Here is a 24,037-nt window from a genome sequence, read left to right on the forward strand (position 1 = left end):
ATCATTTCAACTGTCTTGTCTTAGAGTTCACAGATTTTTTTCTTGTGCCAGCTCCAATCTGCTGTTGAAACCTTGTAGGGAAACTTTCATTTCAGTTATTGTGGCCTTCAGCTCCATTATTGGTGTCTGGTTCTTTTTTAAAATTTCTATCTCTTTGAGATTCTCATATTGTTCATTCATTGTTTTCCTGGTATCCTTTAGCTTTCTACTTTTATCCCCTTGCGCATATTTAGGATCACCTTGTTTTAAAAAAACAATTTTATTGATACATATTAATAAAGCATAAATCCATCCAAAGTGCATAATCAATGGCATTCAGTATAATCACATATTTGTGCATTCATCACTTCATTCCTAGAGCACTTTCATTATTCCAGTAATAATAAACAAAAAACAAACAAAACTCATCATCTCTCAGTCTCTATGCTTCCCTTGCCATACATAGCTGCTATTCTCTCTAGTATAATTGTACGTATATTTTGTAAAAATAATCTTACATATGCAACATCATCCATATTTGTGTTTTACATGAGGTTTTAGTATCTTATACAGTCCCATGTTACAGTTTTAACTTTCCTTCTAGTAATATACATGACCTTAGATTTTCCCTTTCAACCAGTCAGAACAATATAATCTCTGCTAGTTACAAACACCATGATTTGGGAAGAGGATTTAGATCAACTGATGGAGCATCCGCCTATCACATGGGAGGTTGAGGGTTCAAACTCAGGGCCTCCTGACCTCTGTGGTGTGCTGGCCCACACGCAGTGCTGATTCGCACAAGGATCAGCCACGCAGGGGAGCCCCACAGGCAAGGAGTGAGCCCTGTAAGGAGAGCCGCCCTGTGCGAAAAAAGTGCAGCCTGCCCAGGAGTGGCACCACACACATGGAGAGCTAACGCAGCAAGATTACGCAACGGAAAAAAAAGATTCCCAGTGCCACCAACAAGAATATAAACCAACACAGAAGAACACACAGTGAATGGACACAGAGAGCAGACAACCGGGGCGGGGGGGGAGTGGGGAGGGAAGGGGAGAAATAAATGAAAAAATAAATCTTTAATAAAACAAAAAACAAAACAAAACAAACACCATGATGTGCTTTCACCATTTCTATTCATATCAAAGATTTACAAACAATCTTTTTACCCATTTTGCAAATTCTTTTTTGCTTTCCATTCTCTATCCTCATTCTATTTTCTGGTGACCTATATTCTAATTCTTAACTCCATGAGTTTACACAATATATTTAGTACATAATATGACAATCATAAATATTTATCCTTTTGTGTCTGGCTTGCTTCACTCAAAATAATGTCCTCCAGACAAATATTACATGGTCTCCTTAATATGAACTAAATACAAATAATAAACACATGGAATTAAAACCTAGAGTATAGGTTATAAGGAGAAAAGAGGAGGGATAAGGACTATGGATGCTTTTATGTATGTAGAAGTTTTTTTTTCTTTAAAGATTTATTTTTTATTTATTTTTCTCCCCACCCCCAACCCCCAGTTGTCTGCTCTCTGTGTCAATTCGTTGTATGTTCTTCTGTGTCTGCTTGCATTCTTGTCAGCAGCACTGGGAATCTGTGTCTCTTTTTGTTGTGCCATATTGCTGAGTCAGCTCTCGGTGCATGCGGCGCCACTCCTGAGCAGGCTGCACTTTTACCGTGCAGGGCGGTTCTTCTACAGGGCACACTCCTTGCGCGTGGGGCTTCCCTATAAGGGACACCCCTGCATGGCATGGCATTCGTTGCATGCATCAGCACTACACATGGGCCAGCTCACCACATGGGTCAGGAGGCCCTGGGTTTGAACCCTGGACCTCCCGTGTGGTAGGCAGATGCTCTATCTGTTGAGCCAAATCCGCTTCTCTGTAGAAGTTTTAATTAACTTTAAAAGTGTGGAGATGGACAGAGTTGACAGTAACACATTATAGTGAGTAACAACTGGTTTATAAATGGGATTGTGACTGAAAAAGGTAGTCTGGGGAAGTAAATGTCAACAGAAAGTAAGCTAAAGAATAATCTAGGGACTGAATAACACAGTGAACCCAGAGGCGGTTGAGAATTGTGGTTAAGGGTACAAATGCAAGAGAGTCCTTCTGTGAGCTAGAGAAGATGTACATCACCATTGCAAGGTGATGGGAATATGGAGAAACATGGGAACACTATAATTGGTGTGACCTATAGACTGTGGTTAACATCAATACTATAATATTCTTGCATTAATGCCAAGCTATACTGAGTTGATAATAGAGGTGTATGGAAAAAGTATGCCAAATGTATGCTATGACCATGATTGTGGTAACAGTCTGATGATACTATCTCATAATCTGTAACAAATGTTCCACCAGGGTATGGAGTTGTATGGGAAATCTACACATCTGTATGATTGTTTTGCAAGATCACAATATCTGTAACAAAAACCATTAAAAAAAATAGTATGGATTGGGGGAAAAGTACACCAAATGTAAGATAAGGAATATAGTTAGTAGTAATATTTTGATAATGTTCTTGCATAGTTTGTAACAAACGTTTCACACCAATGCAAAGAGTTGGTGGAGGGGTGATGTATAAGACCCCTGTGTGATGTTATGTATGTTTATTTTGTAAGTTCGCAATCTTTACTATACACTTACTGTTTATGTGTGTTCATGTATGAATGATATACTTCAATAAAATAAAAATTTAAAAAATGTCTTCTAGGTTCATCCATGTTGTCATACACTTCACAACTTCATTTCTTCTTACCACGACATAATAATCCATCATGTGTATACACCACAATTTTTTTATCCATTCATCACTTGCTGGACACCAGGCTTGTTTCCAACTTTTGGCAATTATGAATAATGCTGCTATGAACATTGGTGTGCAGATATCGGTTTGTGTTGCTGTTCTCAGCTCTCCTGGGTATATACCTAGTAATGGTATTGCCAGGTCACATTACCTGTCTATATTCAACTTCTTTAGGAACTGTCAAACAGTCCTCCACAGTGGCTGTATCATTCTACATTCCCACCAACAGTGAATAAGCATTCCTATCTCTCCATGTCCTCTCCAAAATTTAAAGTTTTCCAACTTTTTAATAGCGGCAGTCTAATAGGTATGAAAATGATATCTCATTGTAGTTTTGATTTTCATTTCCGAATCACTAGCAATATTGAACATTTTTTCATGTGTTTCTGTACCATTTATATTTCTTCTTTGGACAATTATCTTTTCAAGCTTTTTGCTCATTTTTTAATTGGATAGATTGTCTTTTTATTGTTGAATTGTATGATCTCTTTATATATCATGGATATTAAATCTTTATGAGATATGTGATTGTCAAATATTTCTCCCGTTCAATTGGCTGCCTTTTCACCCTTTTGACAAAGTCCTTTGAGGTCCAAAAGTGTTTAATTATGGGGAGGTCCCATTTATCTATTCTCTCTTTTTGTTGCTCATGCTTTGGATATAAGGTTTAAGAAACTAATGCCTAGCACAAGACCTTGAAGACGTTTTCTTACATTTACTTCTAGGAGTTTTATGGTTGTCACTTTTATATTTAGATCCTTGACAATCATTTTTTTAAAGTCCGGTGTGTCCCAAATATGGTCTTCTTCATTGATGGTCTCTGGATTTTCATCTAGTTCCTTTGGATGAGCCATCATTTCCTGCTTTTTAAAATTAGTCTTGTAACCCATTGTTATACACTGTACATTTTACAAATTTAAAGTGTTAACTAAGGGATTTAGTCCCTGAGTTGTCTGTTCTTAAGTTTGTATCTAACTAGAGATATGATAGAGATTTCTTTGAGTGCCAGGTAACAAAAACAAACCAATGCCACCCCCCAAACAAACAAATAGACAAACAAACAAACAAACACCTTTTACATTCTTACAAATTGGTCCTGCTTTGGCTGGTGGTCTCCTTCAGGGTTTAGCTCTCCTATCAAAATCAGCCATAGGTGAATATGAAGTACAGAGCCCTCTCTCATTTCCATGAATCCAAATACCCCTCTACCACTTATGAAATAGACTTTATCCACCTTCCTGACACCCTATTGTATGACTTAAAGCAGGTAATCCTTTGCCCCAGGAGGATTAGCCTTAATTGATTCTTCCACTGCTTTAGCTGTCAGCAAGCTGTTTCTGCCTGCAGGACAAGATCTGGGAGGACAAGACAGAGATGGTTTCCCAGTTCAGTCTTACAGAATGTCACACAATAGATTATCACTGGCACAAACAGGCAACCTAGTATGTGCATAGGGGTTACTCTGCTGCCTCCAGAACAAGACCAGAGACCACAGTGGGAGCACAGGCTGGCTCTACATCATGCCAGGAAAGGGGTGAGAGAAAGGCCCACAAGGATGCCACAGGCTTCTCCTATCTATTTTTTTTCTCATACATATATTTTTAATTTATTGAAGTATATCACTCATACATAAACATATATAAACAATAACTGTATGATAATAGCTGTGAACTTACAAACAAATATAACATCACACAGGACTCTCACAACTCACCCTACCACCAATAACTTGCATTGTTGTTAAATCTTCTAAACTAATGATTAAAGAGCATTGTCAAAATATTACTACTAACCAAAGGTTTTTCCCCCAACCAATCCAATTATTACCTTTATATCATTTGTATATGAACATACATACACAATTAAGTGTATAGTAAAAATTGTGAACTTACAGAGCAAACATGCATAACATCATACAGGGGTCCCATACATGAACCCTCCATCAACATCTTGCAATGTCGTGAGACATTTATTGCAAATTATGAAAGAATACTGTCAAAATCTTACTATTAATCATAGTTCTTATCTTACATTTGTATATTTTCCCTCAACCCACCCTATTGTTATGTTTTAAATATATTTTTTATGACAAGCCAAGTTGTAAACTTATAAAACAATCATGCACATGTGCAGAATTCCCAAACAACACCCCCCCATCAATACACCACACTGTGTTGGAACATTTGCTACAGATAAGATAATATCATCTGATTGTTACCATGTCCATAGTGTACATTTCGTTCACATTTTCCATACTGCCTCATTATCACCACAGTACAACTTTGGCACAGATGCAAGAATATTATATTACTACTACTAACCACAGTCCATAGGTCATTCCAGCTGTATTTTTCCCATGCTTCTCCACATTCCCAACACCCTGCAGTAGTCATATACATGTGCTCTAGCTCAAAAAGGACACTCTTACATCTGTACCATCAACCACAATTCTCATCCACCTCTTGGTTTACTGTACTATTCATTTCGTAGATTATTCTCTGGCATTGTCAATTGCCATTTACATACCTAGACTACCATTTTCAGTCACATCCCCATTTATAAACTAGCTGTTACTTACTATGTGTTACCATCCACTCTACACATTTCCACACTTTTACAGTAAAACTAATTAAAACTTCTACATACATTAAATATCAATAGTCCATCTCAGTCCTCCTCTTATTTCCTTTAAGATTCCACCAGCAACCACCAGGTCTTGAAGATATTTTCCCACAATTTCTTCCAGAAGTTTTATGGTTCTTCCTTTTATTTTTAGGTTTCTGATCCACTTTGAGTTAATTTTTGGCTAAAGTGTGAGATAGGGGTACTCTTTTCTTCTTTCAGCTATGGATATCCAATTCTTTCAGCACCATTTGTTGAATGGATTGTTCTGCCTGAGCTGTGTGTGTTTGACAGGCCAGTCAAAAATCACTGAAACATACATGTGAGGATCTGTGTTTGAGCCATCAATTTGATTCCATTGGTCTATGTGTCTGACTTTACACAAGTACCATGCTGTTTTTACCACTATAATTAGTTAATATGATTTAAAGTCTGGAGATGAGGATTCTCTTTTCCTTTTTATGATGTTTCTGGCTATTCAGGACACCTTATCCTTCCAAATACATTTGATGGTCGTGTTTTCAATTTTGTTTTTAATGTTGATGGAATTTTTATCAGGACTGCACTGAATCTGTATATCAATTTGAGTAGAATTGACATCTTAATGATATCTAGTCTTTCAATCCATGAGCATGGAATGTTCTTCCAGTTATTTAGACCTTTTTTAATTTCTTTTAACACTGAGTTGCAGTTTTCTGAATACAAATACTTTATATTGTTGGTTAAGTTTATTCCTGACTATCTGAGTTTTATCTGTCATATTTTATTTTCACCACTCTTTTGACACTTTTAGTTACTTTTATTGATATAATCTTCATTCCTAGACTCTCTTCCAGGTCTCTCTCCTGTCTTTTCTTTTCGGACTCTAGCACACCCTTTAGTATTTCCTCAAAATCTAGTCTCTTGCTTAGAAAGTCTCTCAGTTTCTGTTTATCTGTGAATATTCTAATCTTGCCCTCACTTTTGAAAGACAGTCTTGCTGGGTATAGGATTCTTGGTTGGAAGTTTTTCTCTTACAGTATCTTAAGTATTTCAAACCACTGTTTTCTTGCCTTCATGGTTTCTGGTAGAAATCAGTACTTAATCTTATTGGATATCCCTTACGCGTTATGCATATCTTTTCTCTTGCTGTTCTCAGAATTCTGTCTTTGACATATGACATTCAGATTAGTATGTGCCTTGGAGTTTGTCTATTCAGATTTTTCGGACAAGAGTTATGTTGTACTTCTTGGACATGGATATCTATGTCCTTCAATAGGGATGGGAATTTTCTACCATTATTTCTTCAAATATTCCTTTTGCCCCTTTTCCCTTCACTTCTCCTCCTGGGACACCCGTGACACGTATATTTGCGTGCCTTTTGCTGTCATTTAGTTTCCTAAGACCTTGTTCAATTTTTTCCATTCTTTCCTTCACCTTTCTTTTGTATGTTCACTTTCAGAGGCCATTTTTCTTTTTTTCTTTAAGATTTATTTTATTTATTTCTCTCCACCCCCCCACCCCCCCCACCCCCGTTGTCTGTTCTCTGTGTCCATTTGCTGCGTGTTCTTCTTTTTGTCTGCTTCTGTTGTTGTCAGCGGCACGGGAACCTGTGTTTCTTTTTATTGCACCATCTTGCTGCGTCAGCTCTCCGTGTGTGCGGTGCCATTCCTGGGCAGCCTGCACTTTCTTTCACACTGGGCAGTTCTCCTTACAGGGCACACTTTCAACTTCCTCCTTTGCCAGGGGTAGGGACAAAGTCATAGCTGTGTGGAATAATCCAAGTCACGCAGGCCTAGACTGTAGTTGCCCAGAGAGACTAATGAAATTTTATACCCCTTTCTCCCCTGCCTGGGGTGGGGATGGAGCTGCAGGTGTGGGCAGCAGTCCTTGCAGTGTGGGTTCAAGATGACTGCAGTTGCCCCGGCAGACTTCCAATTTTCAGTCTGTGCCAGCCAAAGTTACCTGCAGTTACTTGGATAGGCTGGTACAGCACCCACCAGCCTCCTCCCTGCCAGAGGCAGGGTTGAAGCCTAGGCTAGGGCCATGGGTGGATCTGGGTGAAAGAAACCAGTTGCTACTGTCACTGTGATTTTTGGTCAGCCACGCTTCCCCTGAGGTTGGGAGTAGAGTCAAAATAGTGGCCACCAGCCTCTTTCCAACTTGGGCTGATTCATACCCCAGGTGTTCCCAGGGTTATATTTTAGCCAGGTGAGTCTACCAATCAGTAGCCAAAATCAGCAGCCAACCATCTCCTCCTCCCATTTTTGGGAAATGGAGCTTCCAATTTCAGTCATAGAATAGCTCCTGGGGCAGCTTGTGCCACCAGAGTAGGATAATCACTGGTTTCCATGGCTTGGCCAGTAATTTCCTGGAGAGGCTGGAGCAGGTCCCCACAGCTTCCTCTCTGCTGGAGGTGGGGCTGGGGCCTAGGCTAGAGCTACAATCTGACCTGGATGGAAAGAAGCTGGTCTCCACCAGCACTGTGATTTTCAGTCTACCCCACTTCCCCTCATGCCAGGCGCAAAGTTAAGATGGTGGCTACTGGCCTCTTTCTGACTTGGACAGGCTCAAACTTTAGTTGTTCTCAGGATTATACTTTCGCCTGCTGAATATACTCATCAGTAGCTGAAATTGATACCCAATCATCTCTTCCTCCCCCGTTTTTGGGAAGTGAAGCTTTTAATTCCAGTCGCAGAACAGCTCCAGAGGTAGCTTTTGCCTCCAGTGGAGTGTGGGCACCGGCCTCCGTGGCGTGGAGTGCTCTAATTACAAGTCTTCTCTGGAGATGGGCAGTCTTCTCCTTCCATTCCTTCAAGTATGTTTCAGAATGCTCTTCTGGCCTCCTGGAGCCCAAAACAGGTGCTTCAGCTAGCTTCCAGATACCTCTGGGTGCTTACTTTTTCTTTATTTTTTTTCTTAAGATTTTTTATTTACTTCTTTCCCACCCTCTCCCCCATTGTCTGCTCTCATGTTCATTCGCTGTGTGTTCTTGCGTCTGCTTGCACTCTTGCCAGCAGCACCGGGAATCTGTGTCTCTTTTTGTTGCATCATCTTGCTGTGTCAGCTCTCCGCGGTGTGCGGTGCCACTCCTGGGGAGGCTGTTTTTTTTTGCATTGGGTGGCTCTCCTTTATGGGGTGCACTCCTTGCACATGGGGAACCCCTATGCGGGGGACATCCCTGCGTAGTATGGCACTCCTTGTGCACATCAGCACTGCGTATGGGCAAGCTCAGCACATGGGTCTGGAGGTCCTGGGTTTGAACCTTGGACCTCCTATATGGTAGGCACTCTATCAGTTGAGCCAAATTCACTTCCCTCTGGGTGTTTACTAACTACCCAGGAGCAGGAGCTAACTCTAGGCATTCCTTCCTCCACCACCATCTTGCTGGTTCTCTTTTCTCCTATATTTTTAAAGCTGCATTCTCCTGACTTAGCATTGGCTCAGTTACTGCAATCCTTTAACTGTTTTCCAGAGTTAAGGAAAATGGCTCTTCCAGTTTTTGCTAGTTGTTCAAAGATTCTAAGGAGACAGAGTATGCTGGAACATCTTATACCACCATCTTCATAGAACAGAGTACTATGTTTTTTGTTTTTATATACTTTATATTATAACCCAGTTTCTTCATTTGAAATCATGTCTTAGAGAACTTTGCATGATAGTAAATATGGGCCATCATATATTTTTTAAAAATATACAGACTATGGAAGGGCAGTTTAACTCTTTATTCTTTTTAATTTTTAGTAATTCAGTAACTAATAATGTTGTGTTACCATCACTAACATCTATGACCAAAATTTTGTCTTTTTGTGTCTTGTTTATTTCACTCAACATGATATCTTCAAGGTTCATCCATGTTGTACCATGTATCAAAACACCATTCCTTTTTAATGGCTGAATAATATTCCACTGTGTATGTGTGTGCATGTGCGTCCATATTTTGTGTGTTCATTCATCTTTTTGATGGGCAGTTGGGATTTAACCTTACTATTGATGAATATTTAGACTGTTTCCACACAGCTGTACATGAGTGGGTGCCCTCTAAGGTAGTGTTTTCAAACCTACTAGTGAGTTTTGAAATCAATTTGTAATGTTATGCACTGAATTGCACCCCTAAAAAGGCATGCTAAAAAAAAAAAAAGACATGTTTAAGTTCTAACACCCCTGTCCTGTGGATGTGAATAGTATGTTTAGGTATGGTATTAGCTAAGATGAGACCAAACTGGATTAGGAGGGCATCTTTATAAGGAAAAGAAATTTGATTATAGATCAAGACACAGAGATAGAGAGGGAAAAAACTACATGATGGAGACAGAGACAAAGTATGATAACACAAGCCAAGGAACACATGGATTGTTGGCCACCCACTAGAAGCCAGGGGACAGGCATGTAATGGATTCTCCCCTATAAAAGGAAACATAGCCTTGCTCACACCTTCATTTTGGACTTCTAACATCCAGAACAATGAGACAATAAGGGTTTCTGGGGAGCAGATGTGGCTCAAGCAATTGAGTGCCCACCTCCCACATGGCAGGTCCAGGATTTGGTTCCTGGTGACCGATGAAAAAAAACAAACAACAAGCAAAACAAATGAGAAAACCAACTAAGGGAAACCAATGTGGCTCAGTGGCTGAGTACTCGCTTCCCATACACAAGGTCCCAGGTTCAGCCCCAGTACCTCAAACAAACAAACAAAAATTTTTGTCATTTAAGCAAACTAGTCTTTGGTACTTATATAATAGCAGACATGGCAAACTAAGACATGCAGTGACAGAAATTTATTTAATGAAATAGAACAGAACAGAATAAAAAGAAAGGAAATATCAGAACGCATTAAACAATGTAAGAGTTAAAACTCTTTCATCAAAAAACATATAACAATGTATGTACATATATATATCTTCGTGTTTACTGGTTTGTGATTTGTATTAAAAACTTTGAAAGACACAACTTTAAGATATATCTGAGAAACGGCATGCTGAAGCACTGGGGCCAGGGATTGAACCTAGGACCGTGTAAGTGGCAAGCCAACACTCAACCACTGAGCTACATCAGTTGCCCTGAGCTGGCCCCTTTGTTTGTTTGCTTGTTTTTGTTTTTGGAGGCACTGGGAACGAAACCGGGATCTCCCATATGGGAACAAGGGATTCAACTGCTTGAGCCACATCCACTACTGAAATGTACATTTTTACTAATTAGAAATTTTAACAGATATTCCTGATCTTAGCATATTTCTGGTCCCTTTAAATGAAACATATAGACTGGCTGAAATATTTAGAAATATTTATTTACGCTATATTTTCCAAATATTCTTGGCAATCAGTATTTCAGGCTTACATTACCAAAAATTTCAATTGATACTGACTGACTCTAATATTTATTAGGCATAATTTCACTAAATTAAAAAGAGGTTCAATCCAACAATTTTATCTTTTGTGCTTTATCATGACGGATATATATTTAGCATGTTTTTATGTAATAAATTTTAAAACTCTCTCCACTGAATATCTTTAAGAAATCATGCTATATAGCTATCATAATGATTATCATTTACAGTTTAGTGGAATATTTTAGAAAATACTCCTTGAAACATCTACAAGTTCAGCTACCTAAAGAACACATTTTCATTGCTCTTAAAAAATAACAAGTTTCCCGGGCCTCCTTGACCCGTGTGGAGCTGGCCCATGCGCAGTTGTGATGCGCCCAAGGAGTGCCGTGCCATGCAGGGGTGTCCCCTGCGTAGGGGAGCCCCATACACAAGGAGTGCGCCCCGTTAAGGAGAGCTGCCCAGTGCGAAAGAAAGTGCAGCCTGCCCAGGAATGGTGCCGCCCACACGGAGAGCTGACACAACAAGATGACGCAACAAAAAAAGAAACACAGATTCTCGTGCCGCTGACAACAGAAGCGGACAAAGAACATGCAGTGAATAGACACAGAGAACAGACAACCGGGGTTGGGGGGTAAGGGGACAGAAATAAATAAATAAATAAAACAGGAAAAAAAAATAACAAGTTTTAAAGACCTGGGAAAGAAACTTACCATGATTATCATCTTGGATTTTTTTCATTAAGTGAAAATATAAATTTTTATTTACTCATGCTATATATCTCTCAAGTGAATCACTCTTCAGAAGAAACGTTTCCTACTATCAATTCTTATTTTTTTAATCTCTAACCTGAAAAGAAAATATTCTCCACATTGAAAACAATTCAGTACACATAATAATAGCTAAATAAGCTTATCATAACTTCAAAGTCAGTTTTTTATGTTTTTTATGAAAGCAAATGAAAAACAGTAAAATACCTAGCCAGAGGGGAGCAAAATGCTGCAGCTGGTGTAGGAAAATCCATGGTCCTTGTCTCAAGTACTGGTTTTCCTGGAATAAACTTTAAGCTGTTGGGATTTGGGGTATCTTGTGTTTGAATGAACATGTATCTCACTAAAAGAGAAAAAAGAAGAAAGTCATTCTTGAAAAAAATAGTATGTAACAAGCTTATGGACTGTGAAGTGCTCATTTTCAGAGCTCTAAAAGAATAAAAAATTAGAAAAAAGTAGATAAGGCTTTAATGTCCAAGTTGATAAAATAAGAATTTTAAAAGGCAAGAAAGAAATATGTATTTAGGATAACTGCATAGAATTTCATATTAATACTCTGGTTAGTTTTGTTACTCAACAGATTTCAGCAATATCCTACACTTTAGTAGCAAAGTACATCGTAAGTCAAGACGCCTAAACGGATTTTATTTGGTGACTTGAAACCAATGGCTATCATAATCATAATCCTTAATCATCACCACTATAATATTAACACAGTAAAATGTTATATTCTCTACCCTTTAAAGTCCCACCATTGTTTTAAAGATCATAAAGTACAATTAGCTATTTACACTACTACTATTTCCACCACTATTACTACTGCTACTGCTACTACTAATGATTAATACTTGTTTTTTGCTTAGTGCATGCCAGTTACAGGGTCAAGTGCTTTAAAAGTATTTATGCCTTTAACAACCCTACAATATCATTATCTCCATTTTATAAGTGAAGGAAGTGAGGCTTAAGATGTTAAATAACTTGTCCAAAGGTACAGCATCAGTTATATTATAAGATATCATATGTAAATAGGAATCTATGCAAATTACTTTCTCAATTAAATTTTAAAAATATCTTTATAGGTTATTTGCTCATATGTTTTTTCCTAAGACCACATCTGGATTAAGAATGAATTCATTAAAGCAATAAAGAGAAATCTTTAACTTCCTACCTTGTTATAACAACAACTTATAGGACAAAAAGATACAACGGGGGTTTTAATAGTTTTTAAACTATTAACATATTCTGATTATGATGAAAATAAATCTGATTAAAAATTTTTTTTAAATTTCACATTCTAGAGCCATATATTTAAACTGACTGACAATAGTATATAATAACAACTAAAATTCATTAGCACATTTCATGTACTAGGTATGAGGCTAAGCATTTTACATATATCACAGTATCGAATCCTTATATTCTCTCAAGGAGGTATTATCTTTATCCCATTTTATAAACCAACAAACTAAAGCTCAAGGTTACTCAGCTAGTACATGACAGACATAGGATTTGAGCCTAGCCAATTTTCAAACACTGACTCTTTTTAACCACTCTGCATACTGCTGTTCCTTATCAGTTAGTGTCAAGCATAAAAGGAAAATATATTTAGGTTCAGTCTTCCTATCTTGTCATAATCCTCATAACACGTATCTTAGCAGAGATGGTAAAATATCAAATATCAAAAAGCATCAATTTCGTTTAAATTTGAGAGACCAAATATGGCATAACATGTTTAGTATGAAATGCTTTTCATATCCATTATAGAGAAGATTCTAATTTGACAGCTGAGAGTTGTTTTTGCAATTTGTCATGCAGTTTCAACAGATGTTGAACCATTTCCTTGGTAAAGTGGAAGCTGAAGCTTAAACTCCTATATATTTGCTTATCACAGGCCTATAAAGATATCACTGGTGTCGTGGTGACCAGGAAATCATAAATAAAAAAGAGAAAAATTTAAAAATTGTAACTTCCATGCCCAAGCACTTGATTTAAAAATCTTTACCTCCAACACATAAATTTCTCTGAAAATTGTTAAAAGAGACTCTTCAGAAAACATTAAAGGGCTTCCACAACATTCTGTAAATATAAAGAAAAAAACTGACGTTCTTTCAACCCTGGTTCTGAACCAATCATTTTTTGTAGCCTTTCTTTAGGAAAGGGAATAAAGAGTTTATTAAGAAATAAGAGAACGAGAAAAGTACATGATCCAAGGCATGGACTGCAGGTATACTGCAGAATAAGACTTTAAAAAGCCCAGATCAGGCCTTTTTAGAGTTTTTCCTCCTCCCTCTTCATAATGTTGGGGAAGGGCCCCAGCTGTTTGCTGTTCTGATTGGTTGCCCCACCTATCAGTTGTCAGGAACCAATGGTAATGCCTTTTGAGGGTAGCCAGGGCTTTCCCTGGACCCGACAGAACTCTCGTATCCAAATGAGATCTCTTGGCAGGGGTCTCATGAGATCTTTCTGGCAATCTTCCTCTCAGGACATTTCTGGGAGGGGTCTTCATGGTCATGTTGCTTGCCAGGCCTCAGCTGTCTTCCCCCTTTCACTGTACTAACCTGCCTCACCTCCCCTCTCAGAGAGTTTACACCCTCATTTTCAAGAGGGCACTGAAGAGTGATGGTCATTCTTCTGTAGCTACTTTCTGCTGGTTAGGGGAATAGAACACCTTCTGGCTATTCTACTGCAGTTGAGGGAAGATGGGTCTGGGAACATGGTTGGAACTGGATGAAATCCCCAATGACAAATAAGGTGTTGATTTAATTAGTCTTCATCAGATGTCGGGGAGTATTACTTGTCTCTTCTCTCCTGGCTTGGCTCACCAAAAAATGTTATCAGATGGCTTTGGCTTCTGGGCTTCTAGGTTCTTGGCTTATGTCACATAAAAGGGTTTAAGGACACACCATAGAGTAGAAAAGGGAGTAAAGAGTTTATTAAGAAATGAGGAAAGTACATAGTCAGAGGCATGGATCACAGGCATATTGCAGGATGAGATGGGCCTGGAGCCTTTCTTAACAATTTTTTTTTTGAGATACCAGGGGCCAGGGATTGAACCAAGAACCTCATATGTGGGAAGCTGGCGCTCAACCACCAAGCCACGTTGGCTCCCCTGAGTTGGTGTTTTCATTTGTTTCGTTTGTTCATTTTTGGTTTTTTAGGAGGCACCTGGAACCTCTCATGTGAAAAGCAAGTGTTCAACCACCTGAGACAAATCTGCTCTCAACAATTTATTGGTAAGCAACTCTCTATACATTTAGAGACTCTATCAACATTTGAAGAATTAAATCTGGCTTTATTCTACTCAATCCATTTGTGTAGAACCACACCTGCAGAAAGAACAATTTTTAGAAATACTCAAAGGTAAAAAATATTTTAAAAATAATTTCAGAGTATAATCTATTTATACTCTCTGAAGTAGAAATTATGAAAATATATGACATTATCACCACAAAAATTTTCTCTTTTGACAATGAACAAAGCTATTTCAAAAGACTAATCTGAACAGGTATTTAACAAAATCATGCATTACAGTCTAAGTTGGATTTAAGTAGGTATTTATAAAAAGTGACACCAGGTCTATCATCTTTCTGGGGCTACTACTGTTATGACAGGAGAGACAGATCCAAAATATTTTGTCCTATTATGCTTGGTACTAATAGGTAGGAATAAGCTCTCCCAAAACATGGATTAATGGTACTTAAACTCAATATTGAAGACTAAAACTTGAAGATGTTCCCAATTTGAAAAGATGACTATCCTACAAAATCTTAAAAGTCCAATTAAAGTGGTTTTAATCTGCTAAGTTACTCTTTATTTACGCCTATTCTGTGAGTAAAAGAGACAGGCAAGCATTCCTCTTCCTACCCTTCTACAAGAGAAATAAGATCTGTTCCCTAAATAAGCTCATGCGTTGTGCCACAGTCAGCTGTCTTCCCAAGCAAGGCCACAGAGAGGTGTTCAAGGTAATGATGGAAAGGAAGATGGGCCAAGAGCTGACTCCATAATTTTACAGCTCCATAAAACCATATAGGTACACATTTACATACACACACACACACATACACACTCTCCCTCAAACTTCCATAAATACATGACAGTGGCCACATTTGAAATGATTTCCAAATCCTGTCTTTATAACTATTTCCAACATGAAACATGTAACATGTAACATTAACATGTTACATGTTGGTTTTTTCATTTATTGTTTGTTCATACAACATGTAACATCAGGTGCAAAACATGTACCTGTAACATTAACAAAACCATAGTGATTAAATTTGACAAAAAAGGAAAAACTACATTTAAAATGCTGTTCTTTTTCCAGGCTTCTGAACTGAAAATTAAAAAATTCTCATTCTTTACACTCCACAAAATCCTAGCATAGTTCCATTAGCTTCTGAAAAATCTTTGTTCTAAAAAGAGGTTAAATTTTACCTGTGTTAGATAAGGTTGCAGGTAGCAGGAAAAGTGATCTTTGTACAAACTGATGCAAAGACTGTTGCTTAACGGTGTGTGGATTCATCATTATATGACAGAATCTACATTTAAAAACAAATAATAAATGACATTTAGGAAATCTAATCTTTTAAACTAATTTTCTACTTCTTAAGTGTAAAAAAAATATGTAAGTAAAATTGAAACATAACTAGCAATGAAAATAATTCCAAAGTTAACTTTTCATTTCCCATCCATAACATTATATCCACTTACTTATGGAGGAAGTAACTATAAACAATTAAAAAACAGAGCTAAAAATGGAAACCCATGCCTTCGGTAATTGGTTATACACAGTATAGTGTTAGCATCTAGGTATAAGAAACAGAAATGCATCTGTATTAGTGATTTATAACCCTGAGTCCCAGACTCTTAGCTAGGAATGCAGGAGGCAAAGAACTACAATCTTTTTTTCCTTCTTTAAATAAAAAATTTTAACTAGGTAATAGTTAAAAATTCAAAAGGAACAAAAATTATTGTGAAAAATTATTCTTTTTCAGTCCCCTACCACCATGTTTCCCTCTCTAGAGATAACCTATATTAAATGTTTTGAAGGGCATTTCATTACTTCAAGAAGTCTATAAGAAACTGTACTATTCACCAAAAAGCTAAAGAAGCTAATAATTTATATATGCTTTTTTATTGGAAATATATGAACCCAGTGTGGTAACTTTGGTTATTTCATGCTGACAGAATTTTTGACCGGCTATCTTTTCTGTCTTTTGCAAATTAAAAACAAAGGCAGAAGAGGTGGGGGGAAAGGCAGAAGGGAAAAACAAATATTACTGGAAAAGGAAATAAAAGACTTTAGTAGTGAAAAGGTATGAGGCTCTGACACAATTCACTTTTAAAAGTTTACTTTAAAATACTATTGCTATCTACTATTCAGTCATAAGAAGGAATAAAGCTCTGATACACACAACCTGGATGAGCCCTGAAGACATATTGAGGAATATGATCCTGACACAAAAAGAGAGATTTGTATGATTTCACTTATGAGAAATACCTAGGTTATCAACGTCAGGGGTGGTGTGGGGGACAGGTATGGGGGACAGGTATGGGATATTATTGCTTAATTAGTACAGAGTTTCTGTTTGGGGTAGTGGATGGTAGCAATGGTAGTACAAGACTGTGAATGTAATTAATATCAGTGAACTGTACATATGTAAGTGGTTAAAATGGGAAATTCTGTGTTGTATGTATGTTACCACTATTAAATTTTAAGAAGTATTATTGCTATCCATTACCACTGTCATTTTACAGGAGTCACTGAAAAACTTTAAGCACAGGAGTCACTTTTGTGATCATCTACATAATCACTTTTTTCCCTAACATTTCTGATTATTTGCCATCTTCATAGAAGATTAAGAACAGGGGCTGGTATCATTCTTTTTTATACAACCGGTATTCTGGTTGTCACAAATCAAGAGTGAGTACCAACTAACTGGAATACGGATTACCTAACAATTTTCCCTTCTTTCAGTAATTTTAAAATGCTATTCATGAGCAAAATACTAGTTTAATTGGGCTATTGTGTCAATGTAACATAGACTTTCCCAGATGCTCTATGAATGTTAGCTATCACTCTTACTATGTAATAGGTGCCAAATACTTAATTACTCATTGAATAAATGAAGTTAAAGGTTTGGGGTGAAAACACCTTTACCTATAGACCATTTCTTAACTCTTGTTGTGACTACTCTGGAATTTGGAAATACTCTGGAAGACCAGTATTCTTGTCCCTTCAGTTCATGGAAAAGAAAATAAGGCATCATAATGGATAAATAAGAAGGATATCTGACAGAGGTGGGTTTAAAGTAAAATACATAGTAAGGGTGAGTTAAATTATTCAAGGAAGACATATTCAAAACCTAAGAGAGGTGAGACATATAGTGACTAATAAAAATATCCTTTATAAACTTAATTTTTAAAAAGAAATGCATTTAGGGAAGTGGCTGTGGTTCAGTCAGTTGGGCTCCCGCCTACCATATAGGAGGCCCTGGGTTCGTGTCCCAGGGCCTCCTTGTGAAGGGAATGCTGGCCCATGCGCTGCAGAGACCTAGCGCAGCAAGATGGCCCAGCAAAGAGAGACAAGCAGATACAGGAAAACAAAAAAACAAAACAAAACAAAACAAAAACGCACAGCGAATGGACGCAGAGAAGAGACAGCAAAGAAAGGAACAAGCTGCAAGGGGGGAAGTAAATTAATCAATCTTTAAAAAAAAAATGCATTTAAACGTCCAGAACATCAGTGGCATTAAAACTCCTAATACATAACGCCAAATCCTGCTAGGTCTTTTTCTTCTTTGGAAACGGAAATCAGGGTAGGACACCTGAGTGTTCAGAGCCTTTCACCTAACCAATGTTAATGGATGTCCATGACTGTCAAACCCAAAAAGTGGGCACAGCGGAAGGGTGAAAGGGAACCGAGAGGAAATCTAGGTCTGTAACGCCTCATCCAGTTCTTAGGTCGAGTTCCCTTTCTGGGCCGCACTGGAAAAATGAGGAAATGGGATATGATATTCTCTTTCTTTCTGTAGACATTCTGACTCTGCGTTGAAAAGACAGAAGAGGGAATGCACATGGTGGAAAAGGGGGTGGGGAGTACACACGATTTTAACATAGCTCTTTCGTTCCGTCACTACGGTCGGTCTCGGCGAGCTTCCTCTCTGCAGGGGCTCAGGCCCCGGCCCCAGCCGAGGCCGCCCCAATTGGAAGCACCGAGCTGTCCCACCGAGAGGCAGCCCCCCGAAGAGTAAAACCCCAACTGCAGCGACCGGGTCGGGCCCAAGGTTTCGGTCTGAGGCACTTCTCCACCCGCCTTGAGGGAGGGTCGAGGCGGCGAGAGCTCTGCTGACTAAGCTTGGCGGCACTTTTATCTAGGGATTCCGGCCTTGTTACCTACCGCTTGCGTAGCCCAGCGGCAGCGGCCACAGCTCCCCACGACCACCGGACCGCCGCCGCCATTTTTAGCTCGAGAATGCGCAGGCGTGAATGCGACGCCCCGCCCTTCGCCGAGCCGGGGAAGACCAGCGCAGGCGCAGACCGGCTGGGAGCGGACCGCGCACCCCGGGGCGTAAACCCTGCAGGTTGCGGGCGGCGCTGATGAGGGTGAGTGGGGCGTGTCTGCGGGGCACCGTTTACACACCATGCACCCATTGCTACCTACTGCGTAAGCCCGGACAAGAAGGGAGGAAAAAAAAAAAGTCTCCGTGATGCTTGCACAGGTGTTCTCGTTAAGTCAAGCAAGACCCCGCACGCGTGCGCGCTGCTGTGCTTCGCTTCCCCACCACTTGGGCGCTGTGCTGGCGCTGCGCCGGCGGTAGGGATGCTCTTCTCCAACCGTAACCCCGTTACGTTCCGGTCCGTGGATGTTGCTCACCCTCCAGCTCCACCTCATGACTGCCCCCAAGTCTCCCCCCGCATTTCGTTGGAAGGGATTCGCCGTGCTCCAGCGAGCTACCTGTCCGACTCCCAGGGCGCTGAGGTAGACTTGTGTGTTTTAAGTCGTTGGTTAGGCTGGTTCCGGTAGGCCCTGCACTCGGTCGCCCTGCGCCAGTCCGCACAGAGCACACACCCCGCTGCGCTGTATCCCGTTGGATAAACAAGAATATTGGTCAGTCTCCAGAACAAAGATTAAGCGCCCATTAATTGCTCTTCCAGAACCTCCCTGGGGTATTAGTCTTTCTCTAAAATAACAGTTCTCAGAATGTGGACGGGGACCGTGAGAGCATCACCTGAAACCTGGGGACCCGTTAGAAATGCAAATTCTCGGATCTCACCTTAGACCTGAATCAGAATCTCTGCTGTTGGAGCTACTGAGACCACACACCTAAGACAAACCCGGAGGGAAGCGTCGGGCGAAATCTAAGGGGCGCCTGAAGCTGGCCTGGGCCTGGACACTATGCGCAGGCTTTGCCTCCTCAGGGTGCAGTTTGCATTCCTAAAGGCCTTGTTTGCTTCCAATCCCAACCTCTTTTTGCTGATTCATTCTGTATCTCAGTCTAGGTCTCTTACTCTCTTTGAGACCTCCCAATTGTAAAATGTGGCCCTCCATCCAGGAACAGGCCTAGTTAGGGACCGATCTTTTCTACCTTTCTTTTGTTTTTGTTTTTTTTTATTTATTTATTTTATTTAATCCCTCCCGCCCCCCCCCCCTCCCCGTTTGTCTGTTCTCTGTGTCTTACTTGCTGCGTCTTGTTTCTTTGTCCACTTCTGTTGTCTGTCAGAGGCACAGGAAGTGTGGGCAGCGCCATTCCTAGGCAGGCTGCACTTTCTTTCACGCTGGGCGGCTCTCCTCAGGGGCGCACTCCTTGCGCATGGGGCTCCCCAGGGGACACCCCTGCGTGGGGGGGGCACTCCTTGCACGCATCAGCGCTGTGCATGGGCCAGCTCCACATAGAGCAAGGAGGCCCGGGGTTTGAACCGCGGACCTCCCATGTGGTAGACGGACGCCCTAACCACTGGACCAAGTCCGTTTCCCTCTACCTTTCTTTTGGATTCCTTCTCAGAAGTAAATTCCTGCCTTGCCCCAAGTCACTTTGAGCTACCGCCCTCTCTTTCCTTCCCTTAAGAGCCAAAAGGCTTAAATGGGTTGTCTAAACTCTTGGTCTTTAGTTTTTCAACTCCTACTCTTCACTCTTGTCTCCCACCTGTCCTGGGGAACTGCTCTAGTCAAGGTCACCCACAATCTCTTGGTTGCCAAACCTGAACGACCCTTCTGGGTCCTTGCCTTTTTTTTTTTTTTTTTTTTAATGAGGCCAGTAAAAAGTTTATTAAGAAACAAGAACAAGATATACACACCTAAGACATGGGTGCAGGCATTCTATGGGGTGAGATGCACCTAGTTGCCTTTCTTGACCACCTCAACATCAGATGCTGATGATCTCTCCCTCCCTGCTACAAACTTTCTTTCCCGGTACTACAACTGCCTATTTTTCAGGCTGTCTTTCTGGTTATTCCTCAGGCGGCTTTGCAGATTTCATCTTCCCTTTGAGGGACCTGATTCCAGGTCCTCTTCTCACTCTTTTGTAACAGATTTCACTCCAGGGAGGTTATACCAATTAGCACATCCATCAGCCAACAGAATAAGTGTTTCTCTCACTTGCCAAAACTGGATTTAAAAACAAAACAAAGGGGGGAATCTCAGGATCGTGGGACCAGCTGCTTGGGTGTGAAGGGCCTTGTGGAGGAACGGGCCGACCCGGGGTAGCAGACTGGATCTGTCCCCCCCGCGCCCTGCCCATACATGTCTCCAGGAATGTTGAGCCCAAGAGTGGCACAGATGTTCTTGAGCAGCCAGGGCCTCCCAGAAACGCAGATACCTTTTGGCAGGGACCCTCTGGGCACAGGCACATCCGCTGCTGCTGCCACCACCAGCCTGGGCCCTGAGCCTTATTGAGCCTGGCCGTCCAGGACTTAACCTTTCAGGGCCCTAGTCTCAACAAGGGGCATAAAGTCTTAGAGACTCATCCGCAGTCACCCATGTGTGGGATCCATGCAGTAGCAACAATAAGTGGGTTCCCCTGGGAATTATTTAGTACCCAGCTTTATATTGGCCACAGAATCCTGGCATACAGGTAGACTGTTGAATATAAATATACTTGGTGGCTCTCCCTAAAGTCCATTGTTCTGTAGTGTGTGAAGGAGCATAACAGGAAGAGCTGTTGGTTGAGGCCCCCAAGTTAGTGTTTAAAATGGAATATGGGGGTGCAGACTTGGCTCAATGGATAGAGCGTCTGCCTACCACACGGGAAGTCTGCAGTTCAAACCCCAGGCCTCCTTGACCTGTGTGGAGCTGGCTCACATGCAGTGCTGATGCACACAGGAGTGCTGTGCCACGCAAGGGTATCCCCCGTTTAGGGGAGCCCCACAAGCAAGGAGTGCGCCCTGTAAGGAGAGCCGCCCAGCGCGAAGATCCAGCCTGCCCAGAAGTGGCGCCGCACACATGGAGAGCTGATGCAGCAAAATGATGCAACAAAAAGAGACACAGATTCCCGTTCCGCTGACAAGAATAGAGGTGGACACAAAAGAACACACAGCAAATCGACACAGAGAGCAGACAACTGGGGGGGGGGGGCAGTGAGGGAGATAAATCAATAAAATAAAATAAAATAAAATAAAATAAAATGGAATATGAAGAAAGGGCTGCACAAAATTATTCCAGTACAGGACTAGAGCATCCAGACAGCAAGAACTCTCAGATTTAAAACAGCAGGATTCGTTGATAGACCAGTTGGTATCAAGTTTGAACTCCAGGAGAAAACCACCATGAAGATCTTGGAATATCTGAATGATGTTAAAGTATCTGCTATTAAAATAGCAGGAAAAAGTAAAGAACTAGAGAAGAAAATCTGGGTAAGGAGCAGTTGTGCCCTCATGGAGGAGTAAAAAAGCCCTGAGATGCCACTTTAAACGGAAAAGTCATTTTATGAAGATGCATTGTAAACCCTGGAGAAATTTTTCTTTAGGAGTGACAGCCTACCATGCCCAGACTCAGAGTCAAGAGCAGACACCTCGATGGTCCTGCTAGATGAGCTGTGTCTCCAGTTCACCACCTTTCTCACTTGTCCTTGAAATGTATGAGAAGGAGGAAAGTAGTCCCTTATGTCCAGGAGCTGGCCTGGTACCCTCGCTACGTCTTGGTGTTCTTGAGGTGAACATAAACACGTTCCCAGAACATCAACACATACAAGGCTATGCTGTGATCCTGGTGGATCAAGACACAAAAAGGACCACTTTGTAATCATGTGTGAGCACTGACAAATGAAAAGATCATCTGAGAAGTACTATTAACCCTTCTCTCCCAGCCAGTGAGTGACTGCTGTTTCCTTCCCAACTAGAGCTCTAGCCTTGCTCTAGGTCCCTCCCTAGAGATAAGATTTATTAATTTATTCATGACAGCACACAGTCTAGAGCAGGGGTTCTTAACCTTTTTTATTCCACGGACCCCTTTGCCAGTCAGGTGAAAACCACAGGCCCCTATAATGTGTGTTATTTAATAAATATATCACACTCACACCAGCACATCCCCATGAGAATAATGGTTTTTTTAATTTAAATTCAAGCTCATGGACCCCTTGTTAAGAACCCCTGGTCTAGAGCAAACCTGCACTTCCACGACCTACCCTCAAATCACACTGACACAAGGGGAAATACCATCATAAGACTTTTCTTCAGGGCAACAGTTGCCAGACCATATCAGAAATGGCAGAACTACAAGAAACCCACAGCAGGACAGGGTGGTGGGCCCTGGGAAGCGTCAGAACCACCCCCCTTAGCCAGTGCAGACTGGTGTGGTGTTATGAGGAAACGATGCTGGGAAGGCATCCTCCACCGACCCTCCTCCAGTAGGGGCCGGGGCATAGGAGAGGGACAGGCTGTCATCTTAATGAGAGGAGCAGTGGGTGGGCTCCACTTCCACCTGGTCCACCTAAGTCTCCCCAGTTACCACTTTCCATAGGGATGAGGTGGGGTAGTAGGTGAAGTTGTCACTGACCAGAAAGTCCTGGCTACTCCTGCAACATGTCACTGGTGCCACCATCCCTACCTCAGAGCTGAGTGATGATCAGATTGGTGATGTTTCCCTGTCCTGAGTGGTAGGTGGAAAGGCTGGCACAAAGCAGCTATAGACAGTTGGTGGGAGACAGTACTGCATCCAGCAGGGAACAAGCTCCAGGACCTAGTCCATTATGTCATCTCCAGTGATCTGCAGGACAGTGTGTCCCAGCATCCCTTTCTGGCCTACTCAGCTCCATCCAGGACTCGAGGATGACTGTGTCTTGGCTACTGGGCCTTAGCCTGACTGTGTATGGCAAAGGATGGTGCCAAGAGTTCAGGAGCAAAGTGAAGAAGATGCTGGTGGTGGCAGTACCCACAATGGATGTGTATTTGGCTTCCCCTGCTACTTGATGTCCCAAAACTTGCCACCCCTGCTGGAACCACCTTGTACCCCCCAAGCCCTTCCCACACCCAGGGCCATGGTTGCTCTTGTGCTTGCCCTCCAGCATCCAGTTGTCCTTCTTGGGGCACAGATTGAAGGTA

General features: G+C 41.0%; 1 protein-coding gene across 1 annotated transcript in view; it reads right to left on the bottom strand.

Annotated features, from left to right (window-relative positions):
* The window catches only part of NFU1 (NFU1 iron-sulfur cluster scaffold), a 46,196-nt gene extending 27,194 nt beyond the window's left edge, over positions 1-19,002 (bottom strand). The window contains exons 1-3 of the mRNA XM_058278701.2: positions 18,900-19,002; positions 15,935-16,038; positions 11,708-11,843 (exon numbers count right to left, since the gene is read on the bottom strand). Of these exons, the coding sequence (XP_058134684.1) occupies positions 11,708-11,843; positions 15,935-16,038; positions 18,900-18,961 (302 nt within the window). The 5' untranslated portion in view covers positions 18,962-19,002. The remainder of the gene's footprint in view (positions 1-11,707; positions 11,844-15,934; positions 16,039-18,899) is intronic.
* Between the last annotated feature and the right edge of the window lie 5,035 nt (positions 19,003-24,037).

The sequence above is a fragment of the Dasypus novemcinctus genome, chromosome 17 (genome assembly GCF_030445035.2).
Source record: "Dasypus novemcinctus isolate mDasNov1 chromosome 17, mDasNov1.1.hap2, whole genome shotgun sequence".
NCBI classification, from domain to species: domain Eukaryota; kingdom Metazoa; phylum Chordata; class Mammalia; order Cingulata; family Dasypodidae; genus Dasypus; species Dasypus novemcinctus.